We start from the raw sequence: 15895 nt of genomic DNA on the forward strand, positions 1-15895 counted from the left end.
GTACTAGCAAGGGAGCGAATCAGTGACATCTGTCCTGCTGAGAACTGGCTAGGGAATCTACGGGCTTTATTTTTTTTAAGGCATTGCTAACCCTGGCTGCTGTCAAATGGAAGAGTTGAAAGGCTCTATTACCCAACTGCCAACTCCCTGAGCAACCAATCTTTTACCCTAAATATCATTTCATGAAATATCACAGAATGATGCACTATGTACAAAGGTCTTAAAACAGATGGGTTCCAAGCTACAATTCTCCATAAATAATTCACTGTTTCATACGAGACCATCACCTTGATTTATATTTGTGTTTTCAATTAAGTTTTGTACCAAATTTCTGGCTTCTAAGTGTTAAAAAGGTATCCTAACTGGAACTGAGTAAAGGAACCAATCAGCACTTAAGCAAATTATAACTCTGGTATACTGTGCAGTTTAAATTGGATATACGACTCCTTCACTTTCTGCCCTAAGTTGTTGTGCAGTGGGGCTGCCATTATACAACCAAGAAGTAGCTGGATTTTAACTGATGAGTGGAGTAATAATTGCATTTTTGGGATACTCAGGAAGCACTGCATAAACTAATAAAAAATTTGTAATGCATGTGAACCACTGAACAGATTCAGAAGTCCTTAAATATGTGACAGACCCTGCAGTGCTAACACAGATTCTCATTTAGATCAAGTGCTGGAGGCATGCATCTTGGAAGGAGGCTTTGAGTTCTCCCTTCCTGCTCCTGTGAAGACAGGATGATCTCAAGTTTGCCACACACAGACAACAATAAAGGTATCATGGACATAGATTTGTCACAAAATTATGGAGTAGCATTTTGGAGTGATGCCAAGAGCTATATTTCCATCCCCACACTCAAAATTCAGGTGACCTACCTACATGCTATGCTCATGTCCCTACCCTCTGAGTAAATCACTGATTTGATGGTCCCTCTACTTAGAGTCTTTTTATATTGTTACGCTATACTGAAGCACATTTTCAATACATAGATCCAATAGAGGAAAAAAAATCCAATTCTGCTTGGTAATCAAGTTAGCAAAAACAGGGGGAAGTCACGAACCGACAGGAAGAATATAAGACTGATTAAATCTACTTTTTCCCCCTTTCAAGGTTTTGGTTTTTTTTTTTTCCTTTCTTTTCTTTCTTTTTTTTTTGCTACAGCAGCACTAAAGACTCACTTAATTGAATGAGCCATAATTATAGTAATTTCAATGTTAAAATCTTGCCACAAAGTAGCAGGGAGAGGGAAAGCAGAGAATCTGGTGACTTCAGCTTGCTAAAGAAGAGAGAATTTTATGTCTCCAATGCCAGGAGAGGAAAGGAAAGGAAAGAAAAAAATTGATAAATACATAAGCACAACAGCCCTTTGTTTACACACACATATAGATAGATTCTGACACTTCTACACTGGCTGAAATGACCTCATCAAAGCAGAGAACATGAGTCAGAGAGGAAAGGCACTCAGGCTGGCTCCATAACACAACTCAGTAATTACACACATGGCAAGGAAGCTACTAGTTTAACGGGATGAACAAGACATGACACATGGGAGCTTGTCTTTCAGGCAACACATGAGAATTTGCACATAACACTCCATGCAAAATATTTTGCTGGACATAATGCAGAACAAAGGCATACACTTGGGATGGGGAAGCTGAGATTTAAATATATCAATCCTGGTTTTGATCCAACATCAGTGAAGAACAAGATTAAGTCCATTGAAGTCAGTGGAGTTATAAGGAGGAAAACTGATGTAAGCTAAAGGAGAACAACCCCTTTAACTACGGGGAAAAACTTCCCAAAAATAAGAAGATAATATCCATTTCAGATGCACCTGCACATCAAAAATTCTGTTTCATCCACGGTCCTTTCTGCTTATGCACAGGACAGAAAAATTTGACAGCCAAACAAGATTATGTGAGGGATAAAATGGTCCTCAGAACCAACTAAGAGAGCCAGTGTCCCTATGGGTTTCTGACTGTCAGGTTAGCACTAATCTTAGCAAGTTCAACGCCACAAAGTAGTATGTGGCACAAGTCACACTTTTTTTAAAATTCATTGAAGTAGGGAGGTCGTGCTTACAGTACTGTTGTCAACCAACACAGTTAAAGCATAGTTCTGTGTTGCAGCAGACTGCATATCATTATGCTTTAGCCATGTCCCCAACTACGATACAGATTTGGACATATCTCCCTCTACAGCTAAATTTGTAGGGTAGACAGGAGTATAAGCTATATCCATACTACAGATGAAACTCAACTGCTTGCTAAGACAGTTCCCCGATCAGTGCATGAAACTATCTTTTGCTCTGATAACTGATCAGTAAATGATGCTATTGACAAAACAAGTCTCTTCTCCACTTCAGTCTATAGAAGCTGTCCAGACCTCCGGAGAGAGCCCTCCTGGACCCTGAGTTAAAAGACCTGGACTCTATTCCCAGTTCAGCTACTCATACAGAGTGCTCTTAATAGCTCTGTGCTTCATTTTCAAAACAGGGATAATTCTACCAACTACCCTCCCTTGTAGGCTTTTAGGCTATGTCTACACTTGCAGAGGTTTTATGCTGTCAGTTTCACTAGTGATAGTGAACCAGTAAAAGAAAAGCACTAGTTTGTGTACTCACTTATTTCCACAGGCATCAGAGAGTGTTTACATCTGCAGCACTTCCCCCATAAGAACAGCGCACTGAGGACAGCTAATCCACAGTGCAGCTCTCTCCATTTTGACAGCTAGGTCTTGTGGGAAAAGGAGGGTGGGGGGTGATCACGGGACATCCTGGGCCTCTGCACAGCCTCCTCTCCCCAAACACTGATCAGCTCCAGTAGCTCAGCATTGCTCCAAGCTGGGGATCTTTGGCCCCTAGAGCAGCCATTATCACTTGGCCAGATGATAAGTGTGCACTTCCCAAGAAAACAGGAAGGGAAGTTTCAAAGTTCCCGGGGCTTTACAGGGGGAGGGGTGGATGTCTGTTTACCTGGCATCAGAGCAGCAGAGCTGCTGGCCAGAGTGGTCACCTAGGCACTGTGGGATATGCTCCGGAGACTAAAAGTTCTGTAAACAGGAAGAACATGTCTTCACCTGCACATCACCGCAAAAGCATCACCGGTAAGAGCTGTACGCCTCTCATGGAGGTGGTTTACTTTTTGCAGTGAAACTTTTGAGTTTTGCCGCAAAAAAGTCATTGGCAAGTGTAGACGCTCCCACAGTTTTTGAGCAGAAAAGGGACTTTTTCCACTTTAAATGGCAAATGTAGACATGCCCGTAGTCTCTTGGATTAAAGGCACTATGTAAGCATTAAATATTATAGCAGTTCTCAGGATGGAAAATTTTCCTAAAGGTGTTCGGAAACAGAATAGGATTCCCCTTAGCAGCTAACATGGTTTGTACTGTAGAGTGGCCCAAAAATCAGGAAGTGGAGAAATCAAAAGCAGGGGGTAAAAAAAAAAGTGACATCATCAGGAAAGAGATCTTAATGGAAGAGTCAAAACTTTTCCACAAACAAATGGCTGGACTGGATATTCTCTTTTTAAAATACATAACCTAGTTTTTTATTAAAGTCATATCAATACTTTTATACAGTTCAATCTAATAATGCACATTTCTAAGATACAATTAAAAACTAATGTCTGAGCTTAATGCACAAGCTGATTGTATTGATAACGCCATTGCTGTGCATTCAAACACAGCTTAAATAGACTGAAAATGTCAAATAAAGCAAAATATTTTTAAAAATTTAATGCATTTCCGGATACGTCCTGCATATGCAAAAATATCTTGATCCAAGGAGGGAAAAAAGAACAGACTCTGTGTCTTTGCTTCTATACTAAAAAAGCAGACCAGAAATTTGCTCAGCAGCCAATATCCAACCTAAACCCTTCCCAGTGGTTCAGCCCATACTAGAGAAAAAATAAAAGCCTATTGGCTGCATCCACTTTTAACAATGAGCTGACACAGGTTCAACATGATTTCCTTGCTCAATATAGACTCCTTTTCCAAACTGTGAGTTATGACCCCCGAGGGAGGGGAAGAGGTGTCTTGAAACATCAAGCCAGCGGAGAGAAGGGTAAATAGCAGGGTGAGGGAAGGCAGTGGGGATCTGAAGGGAGCTTGGCTGGTCCTGGGTCCTGCACTGCCTGCTGGGCCCTCCTGCTGGACCTCATGGCAGCTCCTCCTAGTGCCATTGGAAGCCTCAAGTTAACAAGGAGGGGTAGACAGGGCTGCCATTTAAGTAGGGCAGGGGGAGACAGGGAGACTGTTCATGGTCCCATTGCAAGGCAGAGAGCATAGGTGCACAGAGCTGGCTATGTAGAGGTTGGTCCCTGCCACTGGCAGCAAAATCCAAGGGCTGGCAGCACTGAAATGAGACAACACCCCCCGCCAGCCTGACAGGGAGCTGTGGTGCAGAGGAGGGATGGGGAGGAGCCTGAGCTGCCACCGTCTCTGGGGCGGGTGTGCCCAATCCATGCACTTTGGTCTGCGATGGTAACTCCCTCCCTGAGACCTAGGGGTGGACCAGGGCTGGATGTAAGAAGGGGAAGCAGGGCTGAAAAATCTGCTCTAGCCCCAAAAAGTAATATCTGAATTGGCACCATTGCCCCTGCGGGCCATGTTAACAGATGTGAGCCAAAAGGTGATCACGGCATGAAAGAATTCAGAAACCACTGAAAAAAGAAAAGGAGTACTTGTGGCACTTTAGAGACTAACAAATTTATTTGAGCATAAGCTTTCGTGAGCTACAGCTCACTTCATCGGATGCATTCAGTGGAAAATACAGTGGGGAGATTTATATACACAGAGAACATGAAACAATGGGTGTTACCAAACACACTGTAACGAGAGGTTTCAGAGTAGCAGCCATGTTAGTCTGTATCCACAAAAAGAAAAGGAACCACTGAGAAAGACCATTTTTCTAAAGGACATAGGAACATATTCTGCTTTCAGTTATACACAAGTAAATACAACACTGCAGACTTTGATAGAGTTACTCAAGATTTACTCTGGCATGACTGACAATGGGATCTGAACTTAAGTCTATAAACCTGTTTTCTAAAATGGTATTAAAATGCTACTGGAGATGCAGTATGGTCCAGTGGATAAGGAACTGGGCTGGGACCCAGGAGACCCAAGTTCTTTTCCTAGCTCTGTGACCTTGAGCAACCTAGTTCCCCCTTCTGTTTCCTGTCCCATCCTTTGTCTCATCTATTTGGATCATAAAGCGTTCAGGGCAGAGCATACACACACTGCCTAGCACACTGGGTCCGCATTCTCAGATTTTACCTAATCTATACCAACCAGGATGAAAAAAAATCTACTTTAAAAACAGTTTTAGCTCACATACACAGTGGTAATTAAACATCCATCATTAGTTTTTAAAAACAGCTGTTCATTTACATCAGGGGTAGGCAACCTATGGCACTTGTGCGAAAGGCAGCACATGAGCTGATTTGCAGTGGCACTCACACTGCCCAGGTCCTGGCCACCGGTCCGGGGGGCTCTGCATTTTAATTTAATTTTAAATGAAGCTTCTTAAACATTTTTAAAACTTTATTTACTTTGCAAACAACAATAGTTTAGTTATATATTATAGACTTATAGAAAGAGACCTTCTAAAAACATTAAAATGTGTTACTGGCATGCGAAACCTTAAATTAGAGTAAATAAAGGAAAACTCGGCACACCACTCCTGAAAGGCTGCCGACCCCGATTTACATTTTATGTTTAAAAAAAATTAAAAACAATTAAATTCCATGCTCATGTGACAAGTGGATAACTTGATACTTATATTTTGTTCCTTTTAGACTGAACTAAGACCAGAAAACGTACAAAAAGTCACACACAGATCAAAAGAATAGGGAGGGTTAGGAGGATGTTTGGCTCAGTCATCCCTTATTTAAAAGCATGTTACTACAGTACTCTACAGTAATAATCCAGTTACACTGTAGTAACATTTTGGTGCAGTGTAGCATTTGGTGCTGGGGATACTGATACTAACCTCCTTTGTAAAGTGCTTTGAGTCTAGTGATGAAAAACACTACATAAAAAAGAGAATCTATATTTTGGGCTACTACTCTACAATACCTGCACACCTGGTAGTGTATCTTTAGAGAGATCTAGGTACCTATACGGCCCCTAATTACCATGTACCTGTGCACCTCACAATTATTAATGGATTTTATCCTCACAACCCCCATAAGAGACAGGGAAATACAATCTGCTTTTTACAGATGGGGAACTGAAGCACAGGGCATATTAAATAACCTACCCAGGGATATGTGAGAAACAAATGGCTAAGGCAGGAATATACCCTCAGGTACCTGAGGTCCATTGCAGTGCCTTGACCCCAAGATCACCCTTCTCTCTCTCTGCCCGAGGCTCAAATAGCGTGATTTGCAGAAAGAGAAAGTGATGTTCTAGTTGCTAAGACTGTCCTTTCCCCAAAGAATTTTTAAGAATACCTGCTGCTTAGTGTGTTCCAGAGAACTTTTTTTTTTGCTCTTCTCAAGTTTCTTTAGAGACAGCAAAGGTTTGACAATGTCCAGAGAGGAAAGGAAAGAGGAACTTAATCAGAAACATGGAAATCATATCACACACCTGGACTTAACCCCAAATACTGCTTCCTGACCAGTCTGCCACATGACAGCCATTATTATGAATTACTGAAGAATCAAAGCAGACTGTAAGCTTATAACCTCAAGAAGTTATAAGCAATGTCATCACAATTACACACAACCACCACTTCTGTCAAGGCCTACCATCCTTATCCTACCTACCACAAAACCCTCTTCAATTTAAACCCTGCATTCTGGCTGGCTGAATCACCATGATTTTTCAAGTCCAGTTTTTAAAACAGCACTTTTGCTCCTTCACACCACTTTTATCAAGACTATGAGGTGAGCTGGCCCTTTTCACACCTTGGTGAGGTTAGGAAGCTGTAGCCCTTACCCTTAGGGCAGTCTTGCAGACACCTCTCTTGTACCTTCTCTTATTCTTTAAGATTTAGGAAAGATGGGGGGCAGGACTGCTGGTTTAGAAGGTCAACGGAACTGTAGCCTTTCCAGCGCTCTGCACCCGTAGGGAGCAGTAGCTTGTGCTCCCATATGGATCCCCTGGAAAGAGAAGCTTCAACCCCTAGTCTAGCCTGAGCCTTGTGGAGGACCCTGTTCCTCATGGCAGCTATATAAATGGATGTCTTCTTCCCCATCCCCCAGTGGAACCGGGCGGGGGAGGGGGGACTGGACAGGAAATGTCTCCCTGCTGTTCTCGGTGGCGGTGTTCTGAGGAGGATAATCCTCCCCCCCCCATACTAGAAGTGGGGGCTTTGCTCCCCCCCTTCACACCCCGCAGGGACCCTACGGAGGCCAACCTGTGAGGGTGGTCTCCTCCCCCCGTTCCCACCCCCAGGGGCCGCAAGGGGCCCATACTCCGCCCCGCTCCCCCCGCGCGCCGGGAGCCCCACTCCGCCTGAGGAGCCGGCTGAGAAACTTTGCGCCTAACAATAAAAGCCCCATTGCAGGAGTCCTCCGCGCCACCGCCGGTCCGGGTCACTGAGATTCTCCCGAGGGGAGGGAGCCCAGCCGGGGCCCGGACTGCTCCGCTGAGCGCTCGGGAGGGGAGGGGAGGGGGGCAGGAAAATGGGGGAGAGGGGGAACCACTCACAGCTTCACCACATTCTGTACCACCGCCGCCATCTTCGCTCCGTCGCCTGGGCCCCTGTGGCCGTTCAGTGCGCAAGCGCCGAACGCAGGAACGCTGCTACCGACTCACCCCGCCTACCCTAGGTTGCGCAAGCGCCACGGGCCACTTGCCCACCTCTCTCCTTCCACCCCTACCCTCCGCCGCTGGACAATAACTGCGCATGCGTTGAGGAAAATACGCGCCATCCCCTGCGCTGTGTCACCAATGCGCATGCGCTATCGCAGAGGCTTACACACGGCGATACCCATATGGCAGAGAGAGAACACCCGACCTTGGCGCGACCACATGACGCATGCGTAACAGAGAACGCTCCTGGGAGAGCTGGTCTGGGGCGCATGCGCGGTAGCAGAAAATAGCGGGAAAGTTGAGAAGGGGGAAAAGTGGGAAGAAATGAAGGAGGGGTGGAGGGAAGAGCGGGACTAGGAGTGAGGGGAAGGAAGGGAGATGGGGAGAGCGGGAAGGGGGAGGGAGATGTTGCTATGCAGTCCCCAAGAGGCCCGCCCGGCTCCTTCACTGCACCAGCTGCTGCTGCCTGTGGCACTGACTGGTGCTGTCGTTGGGCTTTCATGCCTCACCAGAGTGGCTGAAGAGACTGATCTTTTTTTTCTGACCTCTGGACCATGCTGGCATGGGGTGTTTGTTGGGAAGAAAAGTTCTCCAGCTGCTCTGTGTAAACATGGGGGGGGAAATATTGTGAGGTAGGTTGCTAAATTTTGCCTTATAAAAATCAAACACTATATCCATAACTCCCTAATGTAAACCGTGGCCCCAGGGGACTGGGCACTATCAATGCCATGTGCACGCATTCCCCCATCTGTACAGAATAAGTCTGATGGGAACCAGCCTGTTGAGTTTTCAATCAAGGAGAGGCATTGTGAGGAATCTCTGTCAAATAGGGGAGAGACAGGTTGTGCCCGCAACGGACAAGACTCTTGTTCTGCTCATCATTGTCTGCCGGGTAGTGCCCTGCCTCCAGTTGCCCCTCATGCACTGGAGTAAGACTGCAGGACTGCTGCTTCTTGGGATGTTTATGGCTTGGGAGACATCTCATGAATCTATGCTGCACTGAAACAGAAAAAATTATTTGCCAGCTCACCTGCATTTGGAGAGGCTTACACCCTCAGATTTAACCTCATAAAATGCTTATCCCTGTGTTTGGAAGGTAAGCACCCTCAACACAATGCGAAACACAAATGAAAGTGGGGGGAATGGGAGAGAGTACTCACTTGTGTGTATTTTAGAGTAAGACAAATCATCTAATGGATAGGGCATTGGACTAAGATTCAGTAAACCTGGGTTTAGGTCCTACTTCAGCCATAGATTCCCTGGGTAAATCACTTAATCTGCCCTGTGGTTCTGTTCAGCATTTGTTAAAAAAAAGGGAAGGGGGTAATGCTTTTCTACCTCCCGGGGTGTTGTGAAATAAAATCTGTGAGTTGCTCAGATACTGTGGGAACAGAATAAGTATCTACATGAATAGATTTGGGTCTACATTCTCCCTCTCAATGTATGGGATAAAAAAAATTGTGGGTGAAAGTGTATTGCTTTATTTTGAGTCTGTTTGCACAGTGTGTTTTTTGCAGCTCAGCTGCACCCAGCATCTTCAGGACACTTTCTTGGCTTGTTAACTAGGAAAGATGAGCAGCAACATTTTTTCTCTGCCTTTTTTTCTCTTTCATTACAAATTGTAGGTTCCTTCTCCCCTGCAGCCTTTCCAAGACACAATTTAGCTCTTTGTTTAAAGCTTCCCCTTCGCAGCTCCCCAGTAATTAATTTTGCAGTTGGCGTCTAACGGAAGGGTCTGCACAACACACATTTCAACTTTTGTTCAGGAGGTGCCCTTGCCAACCCCAGAAGAATTCCCCTTGCTGAGGTGCCAGTTTGGCTAAGTAGAGTTTCTCAGATTTCCTAGTGCTGGCCAGGAGGGCTAAAATGTTTCCATTGAACTCTGTCTGTTTCCCTAAAACACACTGGCTGTTTGTTATTTTTGCACAACAGGGTTAATCAGGGATCTGAAAGCACCAAACTCTTATCCAGGAGTTGTATAAGCCATTCGGCCCTTTAAAATAAATTGTCTGAATAATTCCTGTTCTCCACACAGATATAAATTCCCTGCAAGTATTTCCTAGGTCCTAGGGTGTTTAAGAATTTTATTAAGATGATGTTAAAATAAAAAAAATACGGTACAGAGTTTAAGTGTAGAGTTTCTGGTTATCAATATGAATAAGGTACAGATTATCAAGGGGTGTGAAGTTCAGTTTTGGATCGGATGGTGTGAGGAATACATAATCTGCAATATCCCCAATTAGGGGTAAAAGGTTAACAGGTCAAAGTACAGACATTGAGATATAAGGGTATGTTGTTCATATAATGACTATGTTCAGGTGTGGAGTATAATGAGTGGATACGATGGTGAGGATAGATTTACCCTCATTTGGTGAGATTTAATGTTCAGTAAGTTTATGGTTCCAGTTCATATGGTCCAAAGGAAAAAGTCAGATCTCCAAGTGAGACAAAAAAGAATGTTTGCTGAAATTCCCACAGTAGACATTGGTGGCAAATGATGTGTGTGGCTGTACCTATGCAAATCCCAGCCCTAATCACTCTAAGGATGATGTGCACCTATGCAGTTAGCTCGTCCCTTGCTGTTTGCTTATTGAAACCAAAGTAAACATCAGTGATGCAAATAGCAGCTTTGCCTGTTAACACTAGCGTTTTGCACTGGTAACCCGGGCAAGTATCCACTGTAGACAAGGCCTATTTTGTAATTCTCTCTGTGGTCTGTAAGGAAATCAACATTGCAGGAACCTGATGTCAGATCTCCCCCCTGTCCAGCCTGAATGGGATGATGTTTCCTGTTGGGACAAAGTAAGAAGAACAAAACATGGTTTCCATATCAACTCTAGGCAATCTTGGATGCCCAGCTAACAAAGTGCATTCCCTAATTTATTTCCTTTTACCATCTGCACAATTCCTGCATTCTTTTTTGCCTCTCTCTTCCTCCTGGCCTCTTCCCAGCTCTCACTTCCCATTGCTAGCAATTTGTCTCATAGGTAGTTTGCATCCTACCTCCAAGATCATATGGAGCGTCAAATGCACTGCTAGGATAGAATGCAGGAGATCCGTATGTGATCTACCCACTAGATCTGGGAACAGAATTCAAGGATCTCAATTTTGTTGCTTGCTCTAACCTTTAAGCCACAATCCTAGAGCTGGAATAGAATCCAGGAGTCTTCACTCAGGTTCCCTCCCTCAAACCTCCAGATTACTCTCCCTCCCAGTGAGGTAGAAAACTCTTCATCCCAGAAAGATAGAAAACCAAAGGGAACTTGATTTAATTCTGCCATCATGGGCTCAGACACAATATTGAATAGGTTGGAACTAGTAACTTTCCTGGCAGACTGACCCACGCTTTTTAAAACTAAGGTAAAAAGGCATATGTTTGGAGCTGTGGAATGATCATGTAGGTTATTCTCTGATTTTAGAAGTAAACAATCAAGAAAAGCTAGTTAAAAATTAAACAAAACCGAACTAAACAGGTTAAAAAGGGTCAGGGAGCAAAAGGAAGTTGTTGTCACCAGCGCTGTGGGAAATCTCTGAGGTGGGCCAGATTTATTCAGTGGTTTTTACTGGCTTTGTAGGAGAAGAATAAGGCAATACTTATTGCAACATTTTAAATGGGCAGGAAGCCAGGGAGAAAACTCAAGAAGAAATGTGTGATAGCTTGGCTAAGTTTACTCTGAATACAGCTTCCATCAAAGACACTGTCAGCTTGACAAGAAGAGGAACTTAAACAATCAGAAGATGAGAAAGCAGGCCAACTCGCTGTGAGAGAGTGGAAAGTAAGCTGTCACCATGATCTAAACTATTCTATTCTATATAATATTATGTTGGAACGTGTTAATGGCTGCCATCAAGTGGGTCTTGTGACTGTAGATAATCAAAGACCTGGTTAGAGCTGATGGATGAACACAGCCCACTTCTTTCACCCTAAATGGAAGGAGCAGTTAAGCCTCTTCAGCTGGAAACAGTAAAAGTCACCCCCCCAAAAAAAAAAAAAAAAAACAATGGGCCATGTGGCAAGGCCTGATCTGAAACTGAGCCAAATGGGCTAAGAGGTTTCCTGATTTCAAATGCAGGGGGTAGAGGATGGTTTGGCAGATGTAGGACAGAAAAAGCCAGCAGATAGCTTAGCAAACAAAACTGTTAGTGAGCGTGGCCATGAGAGGGAGCAGATGGACAGAGCTCCTTAACCACAGGACCTGACTTCATTTGATTTACACCAGGAATGAACTTGTCTTGTTTTAATGTAGGCTTTATGCAAATCATGGCTGACATTTATTGTTTTTAATTGTTATCAAAGTGTGGCTGTGTGGTTAACAAAAATTAGTATTTACAGTGCAAAGTACTAATTATACCTATTTATAATGAGCCAAGTTTTTTTTACCTCAGTTATTAGCAGGATTCCTTTAAGTTGGTCATTATTTTTACAGATGGATAATCTTAAAATGCTTAAACATTTTTTCTATAGCTAAAACATAAATCTCTGAAAATGGAAGTTTCTAATGTAATAATCACAGCAAGAGTCAGAAGGGTTTCCATGCCTTCCAGTCCTCCACACCTAATAGAACATTATATAAGGGGCAGGCTGGGTTTCCCTACTTAACAAGCATCAGCTAATGGGCTCTTTTGGCAGCAGGATACGAAACTAGATGGACCAATGGTCTGGTCCAGGGTAACAAGGAGACCAGACGAGATGGACTCATTGGTCTGACCTGAGATGTGGATACCAGGATACTTTGGCCTCTTGGTCTGATCCAGTGTAGCAGGGAGTGATAGGGCTGTTAAGCTAGATGTTTCATTGATTTGATACAGTATAACAGGAGGTTGAATACCAGACTTCATATATTAATGCTATGAATCCTATATTCCTAACTCATCACTAACAGTGGAAGGATTCATTTTAACAGTGAAGCAAATTTTAAGACTGATTGTAAAAAGTCATATGCTATTTGGAATTTTAAGTTGTATCTGTTCAAGTTTTAACACAGGACAGACAATTCTGACAACTGGGAAGACTGATGCCTAGAGTCTGTTCCTGCGTGCTAGTACGTCCTTCTGGGTAAGGGTTATTCTGTACCAGTCAGTGCAGATTTCTGATGCTTCCAAGGATGGGGTGTGGTGGGGGAGGTGAATTCCAAACACTTTAGTTTCAGGCTGAAACCTATTTGTGCATTCACTCTGATGTGCCAGCTAAGGTGAAATCCATGGAAACAAATGCCACTGTGCTGTCGCCATGGACACAAAGCCCCCACGAGGATTATGGGCAGCAATAGAAAAGCAGAGCTGCCCATTAGCAGATCTGCTCTGCACTCAAAAACATGGTCCGTTCCAGAATTTTTCTTGGAATTGTTTGGCTGAACAACAGCTTTAGTATGTTAGAAAATAAAGTTAACCTTGTGAGAGAGGGAGGAGAGACAGACTGACGGACAGGGATTGATCTTGGATAAAGCAAGCTACTGCAAAGATTAAATTGTAGAAGCCTGCATTCTAAATCTGAATTCATCCCCCCTGCCTCCTCCAAAAATCTCAACAGTGTTAATTGGCATCCGTACCCTCTAGTGCCTGGAAATTCCTGTAGTGATGCCTAATTGAGTCATCTGTATAAGAAGGATAATCTAAACAGAAGAGATGGAGTCCAGATACCATGGTGATAGGCACATTAGGCATACCAAACAGGATTCTGTATTGCCTGCAACTTGTGTAGTCCTTTGCACCAATGCAAAGCAGGTATAAAATACTTACCCAGAGCACTAACAATTTGTACTCACTTTTATATAGGACAATATCAGAAAAAGTGGGGTGGCCCCATACTGAGACAGACAGACCATACCCTAATACACCCAGATGTGGGTTAACATGTGAAGGATGAACTCTGCAAGTGTGTCAGGGGACCTGTTTCTTCTTCTGGGCTGCAGCATTTGTAGTGAGCGCCTACCCTAAAGCCTCAATGTGACCCTGGAAACTGGTGGCAGCCAAAAGAGATCAGAATGTAGTAGGCAGCTTGCTGAGATGTTTTGCCATCTGAAAATAAACAGAAGGATGGTTGTAGGGTAGGAAGGATGGTCTAATCACTTGAATAGGGCCACAGACTGGGATGCAGAAGACCTGGGTTCAATTTTTGGCTCAGCCACAGACATGACCTTGGCCAAGTCACTTAATGTATTCTGTGACTCAGTTCCCCCACTATAAAATGGGGATAATATAAAATGGGGATATCTCACAGGATATGAGGATAAACTTTCATTGATGATTGTGAGGTGCTCAGATACCCTGGAGATGTGGGCCATCTATGTACCAACACAGGATAGGATGAACAGTATGCTGCATGGAGAACAGGGAGCCAAATTCAACAGTGGTATAAATCACACATAGGGCCAGATCCCTGACAGATGTAAGCCATTGTAGTTCCATTGTCTTTAATGGATCCATGCCACTTTATACCAGCTATGGATTTGACGTGGCATATAAGGTATCCTGAAAACAGCAGTGCAATTACACCCCTTTCTGACCCCTGGATGTGTAAGTCATACTTGTTTTCCATCCCATAGAATTCCAACTCTTAAGACTTCTGACAGATTTACACCCCAGTGACCAGCCTCTACATTGCCCTGCACTTTGTGTAATTATTTACACCCACTGAGATTGCAAGCTCTTTTGGGCAGGGACAATCTTTTTGTTAGATGGTGTTACAGCACCTTGGGGCCCAGATCCTTAACTGGTGATCCTTAAGCACAGCCAGGGGGGAAAAAAACAGCTTTTATCCCCATTTAATTAGTCACAGAGGACCTGCTTCTGGTCTCCATTACACCATTGTAAATCAGGAGTAACTCCACTGCAGACAGAGGTCTAGATTCTCCTCTGGTAAATCAGCTCTGTTGACTTCACCAGTTCAGAATCTGGCCTCCTGGACTTAAAACTGGTGTAAAATCAGACCAGAATGAAATCCAGAGACTGCCATGGGAGTGTTCCCACATACTCCAGGCTGAATTTGGTACGGTTTATCTGTTTTGCCGCCTGAAGGCTAGGAAAGTTGTCAAAACACTTATTTAAACCAAAATTGCTGCTTCTCTCAGGCAGCACTGCCTTATAAGGCACCTTAATCACATACACATTTGTCTCCTTTGTAAAGCCTCCCAACAGAAACAGATGGGCAGCATAAACAAGAGCTGAGACAGTTGTGCAGTGACAAGATGAGAGCTTGTTAGTTTAATGAGTCATTATTTATTCCCCTCTAGAAAAGATTAAACAAAATGATACACTCTGTACAAAATGCAAATCAGTGACGTTGAGATGTTGTAGGAAAAACATATTCTGATGTGGAGGGAGGAACAGAAGGTCAGTGCACCTTAATTCTTAAGGGTACACATCTTAAATTGTGAACTGAAGCTGCCAGAAATGTCCATGAATGATGATGCTTTGAATTTAATTACTGCCTTTAAGCCAGTGGGTTCTTATATACTTTACATACATCAAACCTTGATATCTGTGTGACAAAGGGAAGGCATTTTTAATCCCTATTTTATAGATGGGGAAACTGAGGAAGAGAGAGTTGTGACACAGTAAATCAGTGGTAGAGCTAGGAACAGTGCCGAGTCCTGGGTCCTCACTGCTTCTAAGCACAAAACAACATCCTCCTCCCAAAGCTGGGAATAGAACCCAAGAGTCCTGACTCCCAGGTTCCTCCCCTAAGCATTAAACATTCCCCTCCCAGAGATGGAACTAGAACCCTAGAGTCAAAGGGATCTGATAGGTGCTTATACTATTGTCCTCTCTCATACCCCAAGTCTGGGCGTTTGAAAAGATTTTAAGGGAGTCAGGCACCCAATTCCTATTAAATTTCAGATGGATTTGGGTGTCCAACTCCAGCAGGCTCTTTTTACAATCCTAGCCCCAAAAAATAATGCAAGTCTGAATTATTCCATATTGTTCCAACAAGGCATCCCCCACAGATTAGTTGAGCAGTCTTTTAAGTCCCTCCTTATATCCTACCTCTGCCATGACACCTACAAATCATTCTTGTTTAACACTGCTTAGGTTAGTGACAAGTGGAGACTACTATTTCTCTGCTTCATGCTGTTTCTTTTATTATTCCCTCATCCTCTCTACCCACTCAGTTGTGTGTCCTATCCAGTAC

The 15895-nt window shown here is 43.6% G+C and overlaps 1 protein-coding gene across 6 annotated transcripts in view; it reads right to left on the bottom strand.

The window, feature by feature from the left end:
• The window catches only part of DPF2 (double PHD fingers 2), a 45712-nt gene extending 37936 nt beyond the window's left edge, over positions 1-7776 (bottom strand). The window contains exon 1 of one of the 6 annotated variants that reach the window (XM_073351847.2): positions 7660-7776. In XM_073351847.2, coding sequence (XP_073207948.1) covers positions 7660-7691 — 32 coding nt within the window. In that variant the 5' untranslated portion in view covers positions 7692-7776. The remainder of the gene's footprint in view (positions 1-7659) is intronic. The other 5 variants (XM_073351849.2, XM_073351848.2, XM_073351851.2 and 2 more) reach the window with 5 other exon arrangements.
• Positions 7777-15895: the final 8119 nt, after the last annotated feature.

The sequence above is a fragment of the Lepidochelys kempii genome, chromosome 7 (assembly GCF_965140285.1).
Source record: "Lepidochelys kempii isolate rLepKem1 chromosome 7, rLepKem1.hap1, whole genome shotgun sequence".
In the NCBI taxonomy this organism is placed as follows: domain Eukaryota; kingdom Metazoa; phylum Chordata; order Testudines; family Cheloniidae; genus Lepidochelys; species Lepidochelys kempii.